The 20,522-nt window shown below is 38.5% G+C and overlaps 1 protein-coding gene across 1 annotated transcript; it reads left to right on the top strand.

Annotated features, from left to right (window-relative positions):
- The first annotated feature begins 2,107 nt into the window (after positions 1 to 2,107).
- Positions 2,108 to 19,550, top strand: LOC134753901 (zinc finger protein ZFP2-like). The gene is made up of 4 exons (XM_063689864.1): positions 2,108 to 3,065; positions 14,527 to 14,724; positions 15,373 to 15,476; positions 18,324 to 19,550. Exons 1-4 carry the CDS (start codon positions 2,195 to 2,197, stop codon positions 18,795 to 18,797), a joined length of 1,647 nt encoding a protein of 548 aa, XP_063545934.1. The 5' UTR covers positions 2,108 to 2,194; the 3' UTR covers positions 18,798 to 19,550.
- The last annotated feature ends 972 nt before the right edge of the window (positions 19,551 to 20,522 follow it).

The following is a 20,522-nucleotide window of genomic DNA, read 5'->3' as shown; positions in this document are numbered from 1 at the left end:
GGCACGGCGCGGCGGACCGACGACAGCGGAAAGGCTCGCTCAAATATCGAACATGTATTTTTATTTGGCTGGATTAAAAGACCACCAAAAACCACCATTTGACATTTTCCTCAGTTCATCTTATGACAATACTGAAAATAACGAAAGAACTTGCGGATTGTTGTCTCACTCACTCATGGACAAATAGTAATAGCGTGTTGTGAATACGATACTTTTTACCAAGCTCTTATTTTTGCCCGGCTTCTATGCTTTAGTTATTATTCCGTCATGGAGACTATATAAAGGAGCCAAATCTCTATGTATGAAAAGTGTTCATCAAAAAACAGTAATTAGGCGGCGCCACCATACACCGAAATACTACCAAAAACAACCTACGTAAATTGGTCGGGTTATTTGTTGGTTCGTGTTATACTCATGTCCCAGACCCTAACTAGCGCCACCGGAGAGATTAGGAACTATTATTTAAAGCAGAAAGCGGTCACTTTTGCAACAATTCTGCCATAAGAGATTGGCATCCTTTTCTATACCATCCATAATTCTGAGTAGGTACAGAATATTCTATGATAAATATATTGACAGTGACAGTGCACTGTCATTATGTCAACTTCCTTAAATTTATCTCTAAGTGAGTCTCTATGGTTCATTTTATATATTGCTCGAATAGCCCTCTTCTGCAGAACAAATATGGTATTTATCTCTGAAGCACCACCCCACAGTAAAATACCATATGACATAACGCTATGGAAGTAACTAAAATATACTAATCGAGCTGTTTTCACATCAGTTAACTGACGGATTTTGTATGGATGGTATAGAAAGGATCGCAATCTCTTATAGCAGAATTGTTGTAAAAGTGACCGCGTTAAGCTTTAAATAATAGTCCCTAATCTCTCCGGTGGCGCTAGTTAGGCTCTGGGACATGAGTATAACATGAACCATATAAGGCAACAAATAACCCGACCAAATTACGTAGGTTGTTTTTGGTAGTATTTCGGTGTATGGTGGCGCCGCCTAATTACTGTTTTTTGATGGACACTTTTCATACATAGAGATTTGGCTCCTTTATACAGTCTCCGTGGGATTTTGCTCACTGCAAAAGCTGCAGAACTCAGTCTATTCGAAAGAGTATCAATATGGGGACCCCACTGGAGTTTAGAATCTAAAGTTATACCAAGGTATATATAAATACATTTTATCGTATTTTTATAAATCTTCATTTTTAGTTTTAAAGTGTGCCGATAGATGGCAGTGAATTTACTGTGGTTACAAAATTTACTATGACAGTACCGCTCTAGTATAAGTTACTCTATGTTCTGAAATAGCATCGTTTACATCATTGTAAGCTTGTTGCTGTCGTTTGCCTTTGAAAATAAGTGAGGTATCGTCTGCAAACAATACTATACATGGTGGGTCTTTACAAGGTATGGCTCAAGGCAGGTCATTAATGTAGATTAGGAACAGGAACGGCCCCAATATTGATCCCTGCGGTACACCCATAAAGACTAGGTCTGCGCAGGTTAGGTTTGTAGGGAATAGCGGAAATATTCCTACCATTCGCCACAAACCCGCCTTTGTCAATTCCTGCCTCTCTTATTTGGTCCATCGTTGTTCGATCGTCTGAATCAATAGGACATGCCTCGAACGACGCACACGTTTCCTGGGCGGAAGCTCAGGAGTGTATTTCGTTTCGAGGCATGACTTATGAGATCGTTGACGTGATTGGATGCTTTGTCAAAGTAGCGTCTAGACTCGTGTCGGCGGCGTATACATTTGACGACGGGCCTACCTTATATTCATATTTCTATGGTGCCTATCCTACCGTGATGAACATCGAAAATGTCCCAATGTGTAAGAGCGATACAGTCGATACAGAGACAAATTTCGATTTTCGTAGATCGCGGTACGCCCTCTGTTCATGATTGAGTACCTAGACAAAATAAATGAGATAATTTAATAACAATTTTAGAATTACCTATCGTTTAATTTTTACACTCGAAAATATAACTTTGCTGTTCTGATATAAAGCGTCACGCATAAATTTATTATATGCAATTACCAAACTTGAAATGCGGCCAAAAGAATATGTGCGCTGTTTTCCCAAAATAACTCATTAGAAGTTTAGTTTCGCGCTGTCTAACGCGGCATACTGCCGCTCCTGAACAATAAAACGAATAAATCAGCAATTATCTGGACTATGAGTGCAGATGCTGCATCATTGCCCTGTCCGATATGTTTGCAAAGTGGTGTTTTCGAGTCGGTGCTATTACTTAGGGACCGGTTAATACACGTGTCTACTAACAAAATTGTATGTCCCGTTTGTCAAGAAGAGGTATGTGGACTAGACAAGTTGACTATCCATTTGTTCACTCATGTAAAGTTAATTAATACAAGAGATTTTAGCGAGAAAAATAATGAATTTACGGAAACCTGTAAATCAAATGCAAACATTCCAGTCCCCTCTACTAATAGGAAGAAATCCAGAACGCCAACGGCTAAAAATAAACCAGCAACATCTACGGCAAATGCACCCGTGAAATTCGTCAAGATATGTCCAAAGTTGCCAGTAATGCCAGTAAATACGGCGCCAGTATTATTAGACCCATCACGCGAACCAGCTGAAGGTGGAGTTCAAGAGGCGACTCTAAAGGTATCATCTATTAAGAAGGAAAAGTCGCAGTTGGAAGTCAATACAACCTGTGATATTTGCGGTGTCGAATTCGTGGACGAAATAATTCTGAGAATGCATCGATGCCTTATACACAATATAGATGATAATTCTAATCACAGCATTTCAAGATACCAATGTCATTTATGTCCAAAAAACTTTAAGATGAGGGGATCCCTCATGGTTCACTTGCGAGTAGCACATTACGGATTTCAATCCGATACCAGCGGCGCGCAACCCGACTCAGCAAGCGAAGCTGGCTCCGGCAATCGACATTTTCCTGCAAACGATAAACCCAGCAATTACGAGAGGAATGACAATAAACAATGGCAGTGTGATGTTTGTCGAAAATGTTTTACAACAAAATATTTCCTGAAGAAGCATAAGCGTCTTCACACAGGTTAAAATTAATTGGTGTTCGTTTGCGAGGTAATTTATACTAACATGCGAGAATGTAAGATATGTAATCATGTACTGTGGTAGTTGTATTGCAAGTTACTCATTATTTTTCTTGACTTTATTTACTTGCTTAAGGGCCCTCCACACTCTTGCGCAAATCGCGGCGCGAAGCCGCGAACGCGAGTGTGGAGTCTAGTTCGCTAATCAGTGAAATGTCTGGAGCGGGCTTTATATGCATAACTTTGTTAAGCCCCTCATTCACACTCCTACCTTGCAGTCCGCCTCGCAGGACTGCGGAGTAGGATATAGCTCACACACTTCCTACATTGCAGTCCTACCTACCAGAGGACCTACCACGAAAGACGAAAATCGAAATTTCGCTAATATCTGCCTCCCTATAGCTCTTGCGATAAACAAGAATATCTAGTGATAGAGAGGCAGATATAGTAGATTGTTAGCCAAGGGATGAAAGGCACTCATTTCCGCCAAGGTATTTTGGTGTTCGAACGCAGTGAGAGCGCCTATTGGACGCGGACTATTGTCCGAGGCAGAAATGATGCCTTTCACCCGAGTTAAACACTCTGCTTTTCATTTCGAATACGAGGAAAGTAAAATGCATGTGTTTTTTTTAAAACATGACTAAGTATACATTTTTATAGTATTTCATGAGGGCACTTTCAATTAACAATTCAGGCAAAAAAATCGTTGTTTATGGAATGGAGAGTCAAATATCAGAATTGAAATTGTATACTTAACAAATCCATTTAAACTCAAATTTCAATTGCTTATCGTAAAAAAGTTAAAAAAATCGTACTTCGAACGTAAAATGCTCTAGTGCAGACACGTATCATTTTCTGCACACCTTTTAGAACAACAATGACCCTCTTTCAGAGCATGAGAAATGAAAAAGAAATTACGCTTTTCGTTTTTCGCGGTAGACCCTCGTGTCGGTGGTCTTGCAATTCCGGTATGTGCTATTTCTAAAAAAGAAATTGCGATTTTGGTAATTTTTGATCACATACACATCGAATTCCTTTATATATTTCAATAAAATCTGCTAAGCTCGTGTTTTTCATTGTAAACAAGTGGCGGACTGCAGTCCTGCATTAACATTCACAGGGAATATTACGCGAAACTCTGCGTAGGGGCCACTACCTCAATCTGAGGGTCTATCGTGAAACAAGAAATAGTACATTTCGATGCTAGTGCGGAAAGTATGTCATTACTTTACGAGTACCGAGATATACACCCCGAGGTTATTAAAAGTAATTACTTAGACAAAAAGTAGATAGAGGTACTTTATCATTCGAAACATTATCATCTAATAATGCATGATTAGTTGATTACTATGGACAGTAGTGCACAGAAATGTACCTAATCCTAATCCTAATATGAACATTGGAAGAGATCGGTCGAAGAATAATAATACATGTCATTCCTGCTGATAGCGTACTTATGTCACAAATCCGGTCTCCAATTAACCTAGAAAACGGTATCCATGCCATGACGATTTTACGAAAATAGTACATTTCGATGCTAGTGCGGAAAGTACGTCATTACTTCACGAGTACCGAGATATCTTGCCACGAGCCGTAGGCGAGTGGCAAGACTCGGGACGAGTGAAGAATGACATATCCGCACGTGTATCGATAGACGTTTTTTAATACAGATGCGAAAAAATAAGAAAAGCAACAAGTAAAGAATGGAATTAGAAACTTTTATATTATTAATTCTGTGACACTGACATCATTGACATTGACATTATGAAGAGGTGTTTTTCTAGCTTTTATTTGACTAGAATAGATTTTGTTATTATTATTGAACCCACTTCAATGAAAGTTTTTTTTCCAAATGCATGTTCTATAATAAGACAGAAACAATTGTAAATATTAAAACATTATACTATTATTACCTAAATATCGTTATTTACGATTATTTGTGTATCGTATATTTATAAAAACAATATCGAATGTTGCCTTTGGAAACTTAAAACATTCTTACAGTAAGAAAATACGCCTCTTCTTTGACAGGCGTTCCGTTCCATTCAGACAACTTATTAAGAACGGTTTTTCAACATTAAATAATAAACGTGTTATAATACTTATAATCATGAAGAGGTAAGTAATAAAATATGAAATATGCATATTTTTCGTATTCTTACATTAACAGTAGGTTTTTATGTTGATTACGACGTTTAAAGGAAACTAATATTAACACTCATCAATAAGTAGTCATGAATTGGAACAACTTAAAATTTAAAAAAAATTGAAAAGTAAAAAGCACTAGTTCGCGAAAACTAACTTTCCGCACGCTAAACAGCCACGAAAAGTAGCACTTTTTGAGCAACTAGTATTAAAATAGTTATTTACGATACAAGTGCGGAAAAGAGGAAATTCGAAACGAGTGGCGATAAATTAAAACACGACCGCAGGGAGTGTTTTAAATCGACACGAGTTGCGAATTACCTATTCGCACGTGTATCGTACAACGTTTTACAGTACATATGGCCCTTTAAACTTTCGACGTATGCACGAAAAGTGCTATTTGACGCACTAGTGCAAAAAAGTAGCACCATATGTACTGTAAATTTCTTTATCTAACATCTCTGTCACTCTTGCATATTCGAGCGATAAAGAGGCAGATAGCGAATTTTCGGATTCGCGTTTCCAGGTATGTCCCCTGTAAGCAAACCGCCTTGATGCATCAATGTCATATTTTATTATCTCTGAAAACTTGCCAAAAACCTGTTAAATGTACTGTATGTATAAGTTACTCTATGGTTTACTAAAAAGACTAGTCCTGCACTCTGGTGGCAGAACATTGCAGTAATATCCCCTATTCGCTACTTTGCAGCTACTGCTATGTAGGACGTCAACCCACAGACAATCCTGCGCGGCGGACTGCAGCGGTGGGCGGGGCTTGTAGGACCCAATAGGCATCCTACCTGGGTTTTGTAGGACGCCATGTAGTCCTGCGACCACATTCACAATCCTACATAATGAGGCGGAATACGAGGCGGACTTCCATATAGGAGTGTGAATGGGGGGCTAAAGAACTTTAATTAACTAAATCTTTATTGTGCGATTCAGGGTTTACTTTACATAATAAGAATAACACAATCTAACATGCTATTCATAAATTAAACAAAAATGTGCATGGATCTGAGGTAATGATAAATTTATATATACCTATATATTGTTATTCGTGCTCATTACACAAATAAATGCCCTTACCGGGATCCGAAGCCAGGACCATCGGCTTCATAGGCAGGGTCACTACCCACTAGGCCAGAGTCGGCCAGACCTGTCAAAATACCGACCGGTAGGTCAGAATCGAATTTTAGTATCTAGTAACACCCTACCTAGTAGCAAAGATAGATATAACTCCGTAATAGATGGATACAGTCTAAGGAAAAAACGTGCCTCGAAAATCACGAAAATTTGATTCTCGATCAGATGGCGCCACTAGTTTTGGCCTACACTCGTATAGAGGGCGTTGACTGTTTCGTTTGTTATTTATAATTTTAACGCATACCAGTGAAAGAACATGGGTCAAAATCATATAAAAATAATTAATGCAAATAAAAAAACCATTTATCCATATTTAAATACATTTTATCGTATCTTTATAAATATTTATTTTTAGTTTTAAAGTGTGTCGACAGATGGCAGTGAATTTACTGGGGTTACAAAATTTACTATGACAGTACCGCTCTAGTATAAGTTACTCTATGCTAGTAGTAATAGTAGTAGTCTCAGAATAATGTAGTAGTAGTAGTAGTACCTACATTCACCGTTTAAATACAGTTTCGTTAAACTCAGACATATTATATCACTCACGCACTTGAGCCAATTTAGACTAAACGTGAGTGACCCGATTTAATACGTTTACTAAATCCAAAGAAAGAGGGCGCTACTAGTTTTGGCCTACAGTCGTATAGATGGCGTTGACGGTTTCGTTTGTTATTTAACAATTTTAACGCATATCAGTGAAAGAACATGGGTCAAAATCATAACAATAATTAATGCAAATAAAAAAAATCATTTATCTATATTTAAATACATTCAATCGTATTTTTATAAATCTTCATTTTTAGTTTTAAAGTGTGTCGACAGATGGCAGTGAATTTACTGGGGTTACAAAATTTACTATGACAGTACCGCTCTAGTATAAGTTACTCTATGCTAAATCTCAGCGAAAGGTTAAAAAGTAGGTTAAAGTACTTACAAGATGTTTTTAATCCCTAGCAGTCTGTAAGGCATAGGTTAAACATTATTTAATTTATTTATTATGGGATCCAAAGAATATAATACTCACATGGGATCAACCAAAATAGGGTACTTTCCTGGCTATTAAAATCAGTTTCTTTTTTCGAGCTGTCAAAAGTGTCAAAACAATCAGCGACACTGGAATTTATATGAAAACAGAACAAGTGACGTCACGGTCAAGTTACCTTTTAAGTTCTTTCCAATTTATTAAACACAAATTGTGTCAGAAAATAACTGCTGTCTACGTTTTTCTAATATTTTTCTCGTGCTTTCTTTCTTGCATGGTGTGTGTGTGTTTTTTTTATAGTTATTTGTTATACAAGGGTGCAAAGTTGTAATTTACCCGCGAGTGTGGAGCTGAAACACGAGCAAGCGAAAGGATTCTATAATTGAAAGAGTTCTAAAATAGAATCCGAAGCGTAGCCAGTGTTTCAACACACGGGAAGTAAAATGCAAATGTATTTTACTTCCCGTGTGTAACAAAACTTTTCACCTCACTATAGCGAGGAAAGTGCAACATGCAAAAAAACAGTTCATAAGAAAATAAGTCTATAGTATGTCAAAGGACTGTCTCATTTCAAACATAGACAGAGATAATCATACTACCTTTATCTTACTCTTTTACTTTATCTACTAGCACCCAAAAGAAAAGGATGAGTATAGTTTTTTTCTTCTTATTTACTGACAATTTAGTTTGACCAACTATATTTGTAAACATCAATCAAATCATCAATCATCAACATAGTATAACACAAGGGCCTGACACTATTTGATAGAGAAAGATAGTCTTACTGCGATTCCTGTAAGAGGAAAAAGAAAATAGTGCCATGCTTTGTCCTTATCACCAACTGGGTGGCATCATAGGTAGGAGGTGACGGCGAAATACCGAAATTTATAAGAGTGAAAGAGCAAAAATCTTATGCTGCCCAAATTTTATATGAATATTCTTTCACTTACCACCGGTGGCTCGGTGGCGCGCGTCTATAACTACTTGTATAGTATATATACTATGTCTATGGTATAACATTATGTAAAGCCCCCTATTCACACTCCTACAATGCAGTACGCCTCGCAGGACTGCGGCGCAGGATTATAGCTCACACACTTCCTACATTGCAGTCCTACAGGGTCTACCAGAGGACTTACCACGAAAGACGAAAATCGAAATTTCGCTATATACCTACTAGAATATCTAGGCAGATAAAGAAATTACGCTTTTCGGTTTTCGCGGTAGACCCTCGTGTCGGTTCTCTTGCAATTCCGTTATGTGCTATTTCTAAAAAAAAACAGCTATTTTGGTGATTTTATATTTCAATAAAATCTGCTAAGCCCGTGCTTCTCATTATAAACAAAATGGCGGACTGCAGTCCTGCATTAACATTCACGGAGAACTATTATATAACACTAGAGGCCCGTTGCGGCGTCAAAACGCCGCTAGAGTATGGTTCTAAAAGTTAGGTTGCCTGTCCACTGGAGCGGAGCGGTAAGCGGGGAAAAAATCGAGCAATAGAATTTCATTAAAATTACAGAGCGGAGATTTTATGTCATTCAATCAGTGGAATTTTAGTATTTGTTGTTATAGCGGCAACAGAAATACATCATCTCTGAAAATTTCAACTGTATAGCTATCACGGTTCATGAGATACAGCCTGGTGACAGACAGACGGACAGACGGACGGACAGACGTTTTTACCCTTTGGGTACGGAACCCTAAAAAACTCGAGAGCAATAAAAATGGGTACATAAAGTATCCTATCAAAACATTACATGTAAAAAGATTCATAAAATGTTCATTCATTCAGGCATTCATGTGCTGTTGTTGATGTGTAGTAGTTGTTGGTGCTGTTGTTGGTGCAGTAGTTTTGTTTTCCAAAGGGACTAAACTTCTTTAGCATCCTACCTTCTATGTGCCAAAGCAACAATAAAATAATTATGTGTCATCTTGATGAGTACGATGTGGATGACACATGTCTGACATGTTTGTCAAACACAATAATAAAATTTTATGTTGTTTTAATATATTTTTTTGTGTGGTGTATGCATGTCATTGCATGTTACAGTCTCAAAACAAATATTTGAATGGATTGGATACTGGATATCTTACATACATTGGATACAGGTTCGAGTTCAATTCAATCTCAAGTCATAACAAAGGTCACGTGATACATTTTTTCAAATTAACTTTTTAGTACTTTATCGGGAAAAAATCAAAAAACTAAGAGCTTATTGCAAATCTGTAGCATGAGACGAATCCAACGACATATAATTTATTAAAATCGAACCATAACTGTAGATCGTAGATCTGATAGCCATAACAGCCCTCAATGGTTTTTAAAGATAATAATGGTACGGCACCCCACGTGCGCGAGTCCGACTCGCACTTGGCCGATTTTTTACATTTAGTCAATATGCATATGTAGTGACACGGAACCTTTCGATCACGAGTCCAACTCGCACTTGACCGTTCTCCACATTTTAAATAGGTATGCGAAAAAAGTTTGCATATATCAACATTTTTAAAATGAAAACAACCTAGCAATTTAGAGTATTGACATAATAGTGCCCTTAAAAGTTGACACAATATACTGTCATTCATTGTCAACAAACTGTAAAATCATTTTTGTATTTTCGTACATGCTTTAAGTGTTGCGGATATTATGTAGCCCTCAAAAATAATATTTCACCATGCTGAACAACTTACTACAGATTTGAGTGCAATTCATGTTTATTATTATTTGGTCATCTTGACATCTAGAGTCAAAATAGGGAACGTGACATGTCACGTGGTCAAACACAAATTAACTTACCTTTTTCAAATTAATTTTTCAGAACTTTTTCAGAAAAAAATTAAAAACCCAGGAGTTTTATGCAACTCTCCAGCATGAGACGAATCTAATGACATATCATTTATCAAAATCGGACCATAACTGTAGATCTGATGGGATGTACAAAAATCGGCCTCGCGTAATATATATAGGTATAGATAATATGTGTTCACAGTCCAATTCGCTACATGACAGTCCTGCTACGCAGAACGTAATACCACAGACAATCCTGCGCGGCGGACTGCAAGCGGTGGGCGGGGCTTGTAGGATCCAAAAGGCATCCTACCTGGGTTTTGTAGGACGCCATGTAGTCCGCGACCACATTCACAATCCTACATAATGAGGCGGACGGCGAGGCGGACTACCATGTAGGAGACAGTAGGAGTGTGAATGGGGGAAAATTTTTGTTGACAATGTTGACATTTCTGACGATGCGTTTTGAAATTGCATCGACTTTGTGCGTTCAGAATTACATTCAACATCATTAAAAAAACAAATATTTCTTATGGAATTTTAAGGTTTATGACTGAAATCATTAAACAAAGCTAAATTTGGTACTTTTTATTAAATTCTCAAACCATTTATTTAATGATAATTAATATCGATCAAACCATTATTATGAGCGTTTCACGTTTTGTTATCTGTCATAAGCTACCAACTACCTACTTTAGTGGAAGCCGTTCGACCTCATATTAAATATATTAATAACGGGTCACTCACGTGTTTTAAGTCGAAAACGCTCGACATGTTTCACTCCGTACCGAGGAGCGTCATCAGGAGCTTGCGTCGACGGTGACGGACCGGCGCAGACTGCGGGCCGCAGCCCTCCGCGCCCGATGACTCGGCGCGGGCGCCGTTGGCGGCAGGGGGGGCGAGAAACTACCCTCGTTTACGGCATTATTGTCAAATGATGGGTTGCACACAACACTCACTACGTCATTCGCTAATGGTTCGTCCACACTATCCACCGACGTAGTACCCAAAACAGTTTTCCAGCTCGGAGGCACTGACCAACCACAATCACGGTTAAAATTCGGATGACGACCAATTTCGATAGCCTCCCGTACTTTTCGCTGAATCACAAACTTTTCTTTCGCCAGCACAGTTACCTTATCGAAACGTATATAGTGAGTCGAATCCGAATCCAATACGTGTTCCGTCACCGCAGAACCCCGGCTATCCCTGTTCTTCATACTACGTATGTGCTCGGACAATCTGGTGGAAATGTTTCGGCCCGTCTCTCGTATGTAGTTTTTCCCACAGGAGCAAGGAATCATGTATACACCCGGACTGTTCAAAGGCTCCCTATCCTTTGGCGAACGCAGCACCTGTCCTAGCTTCATATGAGGACGGAAAATCGTCTTAATGCAGTATCTCCGGCGTAATAAGTGTCCGATTTTATCCGTCACGCCCTTAATGTAAGGTAGGTATAGGGGCAATCTCTCTGCCGTAGTTAAACGGGGACGCGCTGATGCGTTCGCAACACGATAACTCTGCCTCCAGTTATAGCCATTGCATTCCAATACCCGCCTCACGTGACCCAGCTCATGGTCCAAGTACTGTGGATCACAGAGGTTCAAGGCCCGATTAAACAGTGTTCTGGGCACAGAAGATAAGTGGCACGGATGATGGTGCGAATCTGCCCTCAGATATCGATCTGTATGTGTTGGTTTACGATACACTGTGGTTTGTATCCGCCCACAAGGTTTACGCATAACCAAGACATCCAGAAACGGCAGCTTTCCTTCGTTTTCTTCCTCCACTGTGAACTGGATCTTGTGATGCCTGGTATTGAGGTGCTCCGTGAGATCCCTTAGGCTGTTTTTCGAGACAATAGCGAAGACGTCATCAACATACCGCCACCAATATCTAGGTCTAACAGGCCCGCTATTTAAAGCATTTTCTTCAAACCATTCCATAAAGATTCTATTCCATTCCATAAAGACTCACTATATACGTTTCGATAAGGTAACTGTGCTGGCGAAAGAAAAGTTTGTGATTCAGCGAAAAGTACGGGAGGCTATCGAAATTGGTCGTCATCCGAATTTTAACCGTGATTGTGGTTGGTCAGTGCCTCCGAGCTGGAAAACTGTTGTTGGGTACTACATCGGTGGACAGTGTGGACGAACCATTAGCGAATGACGTAGTGAGTGTTGTGTGCAACCCATCATTTGACAATAATGCCGTCAACGAGGGTAGTTTCTCGCCCCCCCTGCCGCCAACGGCGCCCGCGCCGAGTCATCGGGCGCGGAGGGCTGCGGCCCGCAGTCTGCGCCGGTCCGTCACCGTCGACGCAAGCTCCTGATGACGCTTTTCGGTACGGAGTGAAACATGTCGAGCGTTTTCGACTTAAAACACGTGAGTGACCCGTTATTAATATATTTAATATGTCTATGTCTCACGGAAGTTTTGTTATTAAAACCGTTCGACCTCAATTTAAAGAAATACTAGAGGTCAAAACCAAAATTTTGGCCCACAGTTCCTAAAACAATTTTCCTTAGGAGGCGAGTGCTGAAACATTAATTTTTTTGTATGGTTTTTTTTTAAACCTATTGTGTGTGGTATCATACGAAAGGGCTGTTTGAAGCGATTCTAAAAATATACCACATCATTACACTTCAGCCATTTTTTTTAAATTAAAACAAAAAGAATTTTCAAAACATACCAAGTTTGGACTCCTCCAGATACGATGTGGCAGTTTTTTTTTGTACAATATACCACACATTATACGTGATATCTTCATATCCAACCCCAAGAAAGCAATTTTAAAAATAATATCATTAACATTTTTTCTTTCAATTTTACAAAGTAACACAGTTCTACTTCAATACCTATTTAACGAGACTTATGGAACTGTACTGCAGATACGGTACATATTAATCATAAAGGGCCCTCCACACTCATGCGCGAATCACGGCGCGAAGCCGCGAACATAAGTGTGGCGTCGATTTCGCAGATTGTTCACGCCTTCGCGCCTAGTTCTCCGTTTTTGTCGGTTTATTAGCCCGCGTCAAAAGAGGCGCGAAGCGCGACCTGGCAAGACTCCACATTATACACTATTTTGACTCATATGTGGCAAGATAAATAATAATTATATTATATAAAGCGGCTATATTTTACGGTTTTACAACAAAACAAAATGGAAAAATAGCTAAATCACGTATGATGCCATAGATAACTAGCAGTTAAGCTCGATCAGCTGATGCTTTTCAGCCATATTGGCGAGAACCAAACTGCGAAATCGCCGTGAAGTTTGCGAGTGTGGAGTTATACGTCAACGTCGCGACATGTTCTCTCCGCGAAGTCGCGCCGCGATTCACGCACATAATCTGGAGGAGCCTTACAATGATACGTAAAGTTCGCTCCAGACTACGCGGCGCGAAGCCGCGAACGCGAGTGTGGAGTCGATTTCGCTGATTAGCAAACTAGACGGACGGACGGACAGACAGACACGATAGGTTTTTGAAAAAAAAAAAAAAACCATACAAAAAAAAATGTTTTAGCACTCCCTCCTAAGGGTAATTTTTTTAGGAACTGCCGGTCAAAAATTTTGTTTTGACCTCTAGTATGGGTGTGTGCCAAACGGCTACCCTGTACATCGATTTGCGTTTTTTTTATGCGAACGATAATGCGAACGGCTTGCACTACTTCAAAAATGATTAAAAACGCAAAATTTCATTAGATTGACAGATTATTTTACTTAACGATTATGATTTTAATGTGATCGACAGTATTTTTTTTTATACTACGGCGGTGGCAAACAAGCATACGGTCCGCCTGATGTCTTGTATTCAGGGTTTTTTACGACACGTAGCAACGCCACCTAGCATGTATTTTGGTGCCTACTGGTTTCAGTTCAGGGCGAACTACGTACTAGACGTAGAAACAGGAACTCTCCAAGGTCAACTGAATGCTGATGGTTTAGGAATTCCGTTTATTAGAAACTGATACTACCTACACTAAAGACAGTACAGTCGCTTAATTACACCTCCGAAAACGTAGAATCATATTCTACGTATCGAATCGAGCATTGTATTACAATACATGACCTAGATGTTTGCCTATAACCTATTTAATAGTTCCTTTTTATTTAACCGCATGTTAGTTATTGACGATTATACATATACGTAATCCTGGGCCTGCCACGTTTTTCCACACGCTGTTATTTCTAGTGCAGTTGGACTTAGGTTTGCTTATTAAACTAGCAGTGGGAGTTAGAGGCAGATCTATTATTTTTGAATTAATTGTAGGACCAGAATGTCCAGTGTCCTTAAGACCCCGAGGTCCCATCAGTAGAAAAATGTTTACGATTTGCCACAGGATGATCAGTGCGATGAAAGCTTCTGAACTAATCAATTTCCATTTTCAGGTGAAACGCCATACTCCTGCTCGCAGTGCAACAAGACATTCACGTTCCAACAGTCCTACCATAAACACCTGCTGTACCACAACGACGAGAAGCCGCACACGTGCGGTTACTGTGGTCGCGCTTTCAAGGAACTCTCCACTCTGCACAACCATCAGCGGATCCACACCGGCGAGAAGCCTTTCTCTTGCGAGACATGTGGTGCGTAACAAAACGTTCAAGTCCCCTCTTCTGTACGACTATTATGAAAAGCTGTCTGAGGCTCAACCGCGAAAAAAGAAAGTGTCTGCCTGCGAAATTTCGATTTTCGTTTTTCGCGGTAGGCCCTCCGTTGAGAGTGTGGTGTAGTGGTGTAAAACGTTCACATCCCAATAAATGTGCCATTGCCACTTACAGCACACCTGCTGCACAACAATGATAACAATGATGTAATAGTGCGTAGCCTTTTGTACACTGTACGCCCCAAAAATAAATAAATAAACGTTTTTGTTATCTTCCTCGCATTTACTCAATTTACTATTTCCTATGAATGGAAGTTGTTATAAAATATATATATATATTATATATAGTTTGTCAAAGGACTGTCTCATTTCAAACATAGACAGAGAGAATCATACTATCTTTGTCTTACACTAGTACTAGCACCCAAAAGAATGGGATGGATATAATTTTCCTGGTTGTTACTTGTTACTGACTGCCAAATTGGTTTGACCAACTTTAGTATCACTCTATCACTAACATAGGTTAAACATTTTAGTAATAAGCTACTAATATATGTATTATGGAAATTTATATTCCGAAATAAATGAATATTTATTTTATTTAAAAATCCCGATTGTTGGATTGCAGGTAAATGTTTTCGGCAACGAGTGTCCTACCTCGTCCATCGACGCATTCACACAGGTGTTATGCCATACAAGTGCACAGCCTGTGACAAAAGTTTTCGCTATAAAGTATGTATCGACTAATTTTTGACACCGACGCGACGGGCTGCATTTGAGGTACAAGTCCCATCGTACTGCATACGTTACTGACTGCATAGTTTCCATACAAGCAGATCTGGGAGTGGGATGGGATCACCTGATATCTGGTCTGGGATGCAGCCCGTCTGTGTAATTCCTAAACATTTTTTGACCACGGCACGCCCAATGACCGTTTTTAGGGTTCCGTACCTCTGTGTGTCTTGTGCGTCTGTCCGTCTGTCACTGCCTATTTTCTCCGAAACGAATGGACCAATTAAGTTGAAAAATGGTACGCATATGTAAGTTTGTAACCCAAAGACGGACGTGTAACGTAAACAAATGAATTTTAAACATGGGGGGCACTTTTGGGGGCTAAATGGGAAAATTAAAAACTATATCGTGTTACATATCAAATGAAAGAGCGCGTTGTGAGAATCCCAAATATATTTTTTTGTAATTTAAAAATAAATAGTTTAGAAGTTATTTAAGAAAATAGCCAAAAACTACCATCCCTACCCCTGTAGCCCCATTATCTCCAAAACTTCTGGGTCTAAAATTGTGAAAAAAATACACAAAATAGTTCTTTATCTATAGTTCACAGGAAAACCTATTAGAAATGTGCAGTCAAGTGTGAGTCGGACTTAATACATACTTAGTTTTTGATCCGACCTCTAAAGTTTTTAAAAGACATTTCACTCACTGGAGCCGGTTTCAATAACTTACCCCTCTGCCAAAAAAACTTGCACGACTGTGCAAAAAGTCACGTAAATACAATGTCACAATCGATTATTGCTCGTTTCCACAATCGCTTCGCAAGAGATCACTGGTAACTTAAAATGCCCGCATGTGCTGTGAGCACATGTAATAAACGATCAACCACTTCAAGCATAGAAAAAGATGGTATATCATTCCATTTGTAAGTAATTTTAGTTATTGTTATTGGTCTAATATAATTTTTATAATAATATTTTTCATCACACGTCAAATGAATCCATTTTTCAATCGATTTACAATTCGAACGTGGAAAAAAACGTCACTCCCCACGAAACTTGGTCTTCATGCTTTGTAAGAAATAATCTTAAGGTATTTGAAATAGAGTCGATAATAATATTAGCATTTTTTTTATTTAAATAAACAAAGTTACGGAAAAATCGTCACTCTAAACGAGGCTTGATTGCAATTAAAAGAGAGTTTAAAATTATATTTGCAGGTTGCAGGGTTTATTTGATATGTCACCGCAGACTTTAAAGTAGAGATGAGGGTATGGTCGATACAATGAATACATATCGATACGATTTACTAAAAATCTGGAAAATTTCTAAGTGAACATAGTAGGCTAGATGACAAATTTTTATTAATGATATTTATCGATCAGGTTTGTTTTTGGGATCAAATGTCTAAATGGAACCATGTGCATTAAAGCAATACAAAATTCATAATTTAAAGTCCGACAGTAGTACTTTACTCTCGAGTAACGCTCCTTACAACACGATATGTGAACGTGATAGACCGCGAGCCAGGCGCAAATTTCGTCAGTCATCGCCTCCCGGGCGAAAACACGTATAGCGGTTAACGGCTATGTATGATGAACCCTCGTGAATGTCAATCTTTTTTTTTGGATAAAATGCAAGGAATCGAATGGTATCTTTACTTTATTCCTTTATTGGAAGTTAGAAAAAACTTTAAATTTTGAAACATAGATCCTGCATTTTTTTATCATTTCCATATATTATTTTAATACACACATTATTGTGATAAATTGCTCATTTGCTATCTATTTTACTAGATTTTGTTATAAAATTCAACATATGATCATTCATTCATTCATCATCCATATTTATTTGAAATATATATTTTGCAGTTTTATGAGCATCCCCCAAATATGCGTCCGAAGGCTATCCTGCATAAGTGTAATAAGGGGTCATCCATTAATTACATCACACGTTTAGGGGGGGAGAGGGGGTCAAGAAAATGTGACATGTTGTGACAAGAGGGAGGGGGGAGTCACAAACTTTGTGACGTCACATTAACTTATTTAAATTATTTTATTCGCTGTACAGTTAAATAACAAGTTTTTGGAACGGTAATCGTTATTAATCGTTTAATTTTCTTTCCTAATCTGTTTTGGGTTTTCGTGTGACGTAATTAATAGATGAACCCTAAGCCTTTATAAGGGATACGAGTAGTTACTCGAAATTTTCGACTTTCGATGTTCATGTTTCGACTTTTCCACCCAGTTAGTTTAGGTACCCTTTTTAGATCCACCTTTTTTTTGTTTATAGAAACAATTATTTCAATAAATAATTGAGTTTCAATATCTGTAATTTTGATATCCAGTAAGTTATATTTGTTAAACTATTCCTCGAGTACCAAGTGGCGCTGTCTATGACGTCTAGAAAATTATATCGATACGATAATATCCAGACACTTGGAAGTCTTATTAATCGGTTCGATTACGCCTACACCGATAGGTTGAAATTGTGTCCGCATATCGTTTTTACTGCATTAGTGTGCTAATTTAACTTAGGTAGTGTTGTAGTATTGTTTTAGTATGGGTGCGTAGTAACGAGAGGAAAAGATGCATTTGTAGTTAGTATCTTTATATGCTGCTACCTCGTCTTCCCTTCGAAAAATGGCAGAATTTTTTGTTAGGAAAGATGTAGCGATGCGTAATCCAGAGTTCACTCACGTTTCACATAAAAAATTGTGTAATGTACGGAACCCTTGGAACGCGAGTCCAACTCGCACTTGGCCGGTTTTTTACCTACATCTATGGGCACGCCACGCCATCGGACCTTTACTTTGGTTGCAAATTAATTTATAAATTAATGTTTTTAGGTATCCCAGAGAACTCATAAGTGCCAAGCCCAGCCACCGGGCACGGTAGTACGACAGAGTGGTGACCTAGTAGAAAAATTGAAAAGAAAACATCCTGAACCATCGTCATCCCCTTCAGGGTCTCCAAAAGAAAGTTGTGATAATATGAAATACCACCAAGTTTCGGAAGCAAACGCAGAATTAGTACGGACGGGGGCGAAGCTTTCTTTAGAAGATACAGAAACTGATAATTTCACTCTAATAGCTGAAGCATTCAATGATAATATTAAAAATTGTACGAAACAGGTAACTGATGAGGACAATATAATGTTAGTTGAATCCATTAGTCCTGTAATAGACAAAAATATTCCTTCACCATCAGAAACTTTCAAAAACTTATGTTTGTCTAAAGAAGACGATTATAATGGAGTCCAGCAAGAGAAATATGAAGTAGGGGAGTTTTCTATGTATAAAGGATTTAACTTATTCTTGTAAGGATGACTCACGCTAGACCGGGCCGGGGCCGGGCCGGAGCTTCCGCCGCTTCGTTCTCTATGGAAAGCACCACGTGATCACCGAGCAGCCGTCATCACAGATTTAATATATGTCATAAAGGACATGTCGGACGCATATTGCATAAAATGCTTCTAACAGGCAACAGGGTACCCAACCTACCGTAATCAATCTGCTATTGTTGCTCAATCCAATCCGATTTTCTGTCAAATATCAAAAGTGCGACCAAAACCGCAATGATGTCAAGTGTCATTGTAAGTATTGAACTTAGGAATAATATGTGATTGCGTAAATTATTTGCTTTTATAACAGTATATTCCAAGATATAATCTCCTCTGCTGCTCGGTGCTCCAGAGCTTTTCGTATTTTCCAGTTAGCTAACCTTACGTTTTTGTACATTCAAGCGGCCGCTGACGGCTGCTATGATGAGTGATGACGTGATGAGGCCACAGACTTGGATGACAAAGAACAACTGTCAGGCTTTAAAACTGCGACCTCAGAATAATAACTAAAGCATAGAAGCAAAAATGCTTCGCAAATATGTATACCCGTCCTTTACTTCCTTACGAATTAGATAATGTGCCGAAAAGATATGCATATATGCTTGTCATTTCTCATTTACGTACGGTGTCATAAGTTTGATAATTTACTAGGGATGTAACTGTGTCGACTTTTTATATCGATAAATTATGCATGAGTTCATACTCTCATACTCTGGACCACCGGAAGACCTGCTACATCTTACAACACATGCAGCTGCATGGCTAAAGACACTGAATGTTGACATCTGATTTTATAATTATTTTATTGTTATTTTAATTGTTTGCCTATATATTATATACCTGCGCTATACGACTAAATAAATATGCATGAGTTTACGTGCCGTGTAAAAAAATAATCACGGAATTGGCAAAATGGTAATAGTCTGGCTAATGAAACATGAACCTGAAAAAACGCGGCAATTTCAAGAAATCTGTAGCAGGCGGCTCGTTGAATACAAGGATTCCATAACTTTTATACTTAAAGTATAAAAAATATGCAATCCTCGTAATCAAAGAGCCGCCTGATATGAGGATTTATGCATGTACCTAATATAGCTTTTATCTCATTTGCAGTCTACCACTCAGAACCGTCTAACTATACCTCTCGTTTTCTTATCATTAGAAAGAAGGCGAGCGATCTTAAGGTGTCGTTTTATCGAAAAACACTTTTGAAAATAAGTCACAACAAATATAATATTTACATACTTTTGCTTTCATAAGTAAAATATTGCTATATTTATAAAAAAAACTTGTCAATAAAAAGACACGTGCAAATGGTTTACCTTTTTATCTAATGCTAAAAAACTAAGTATAGTTTCTAGTCATGTACCAAATAGGAAATGAAAAAAAAACGTTCGTATAATATATATTTTTAATTTAATAATAGGGAATATTACGCGAAACTCGGCGTAGGTGGCGCCACTACCACAATCCGAGGGTCTATCGCGAAACAAGAAAATCGAACTTTCGTTATCTAACATATTACGTATTCGAGCGATAAAGAGGCAGATAACGAAATGTCGGTTTCGAGTTTTCCGGTAGGTCCTCTTAAAACTTGTCAAAAACCTGTTAAAGATACAGTCATACAGTATGTATAAGTAAGTTACTCTACGGTTTACTAAAAAAGGCTAGTGCTGCACTCTGGTGGCAGAACATTGCAGTAATA

This window comes from Cydia strobilella, chromosome Z (genome assembly GCF_947568885.1).
Source record: "Cydia strobilella chromosome Z, ilCydStro3.1, whole genome shotgun sequence".
NCBI classification, from domain to species: domain Eukaryota; kingdom Metazoa; phylum Arthropoda; class Insecta; order Lepidoptera; family Tortricidae; genus Cydia; species Cydia strobilella.
This window is presented reverse-complemented; position numbering and strand designations above follow the sequence as displayed.

What these genes read in the sequence shown, in the direction of transcription:
- LOC134753901 (XM_063689864.1), top strand. Translation starts at nt 2,195, where the DNA reads ATGAGTGCAGATGCTGCATCATTGCCCTGTCCGATATGTTTGCAAAGT. An exon ending in GCATAAGCGTCTTCACACAG is followed by an intron (nt 3,066 to 14,526) that starts GTTAAAATTAAT and finishes TTCCATTTTCAG; the next exon opens with GTGAAACGCCATACTCCTGC. An exon ending in ACAAAAGTTTTCGCTATAAA is followed by an intron (nt 15,477 to 18,323) that starts GTATGTATCGAC and finishes TAATGTTTTTAG; the next exon opens with GTATCCCAGAGAACTCATAA.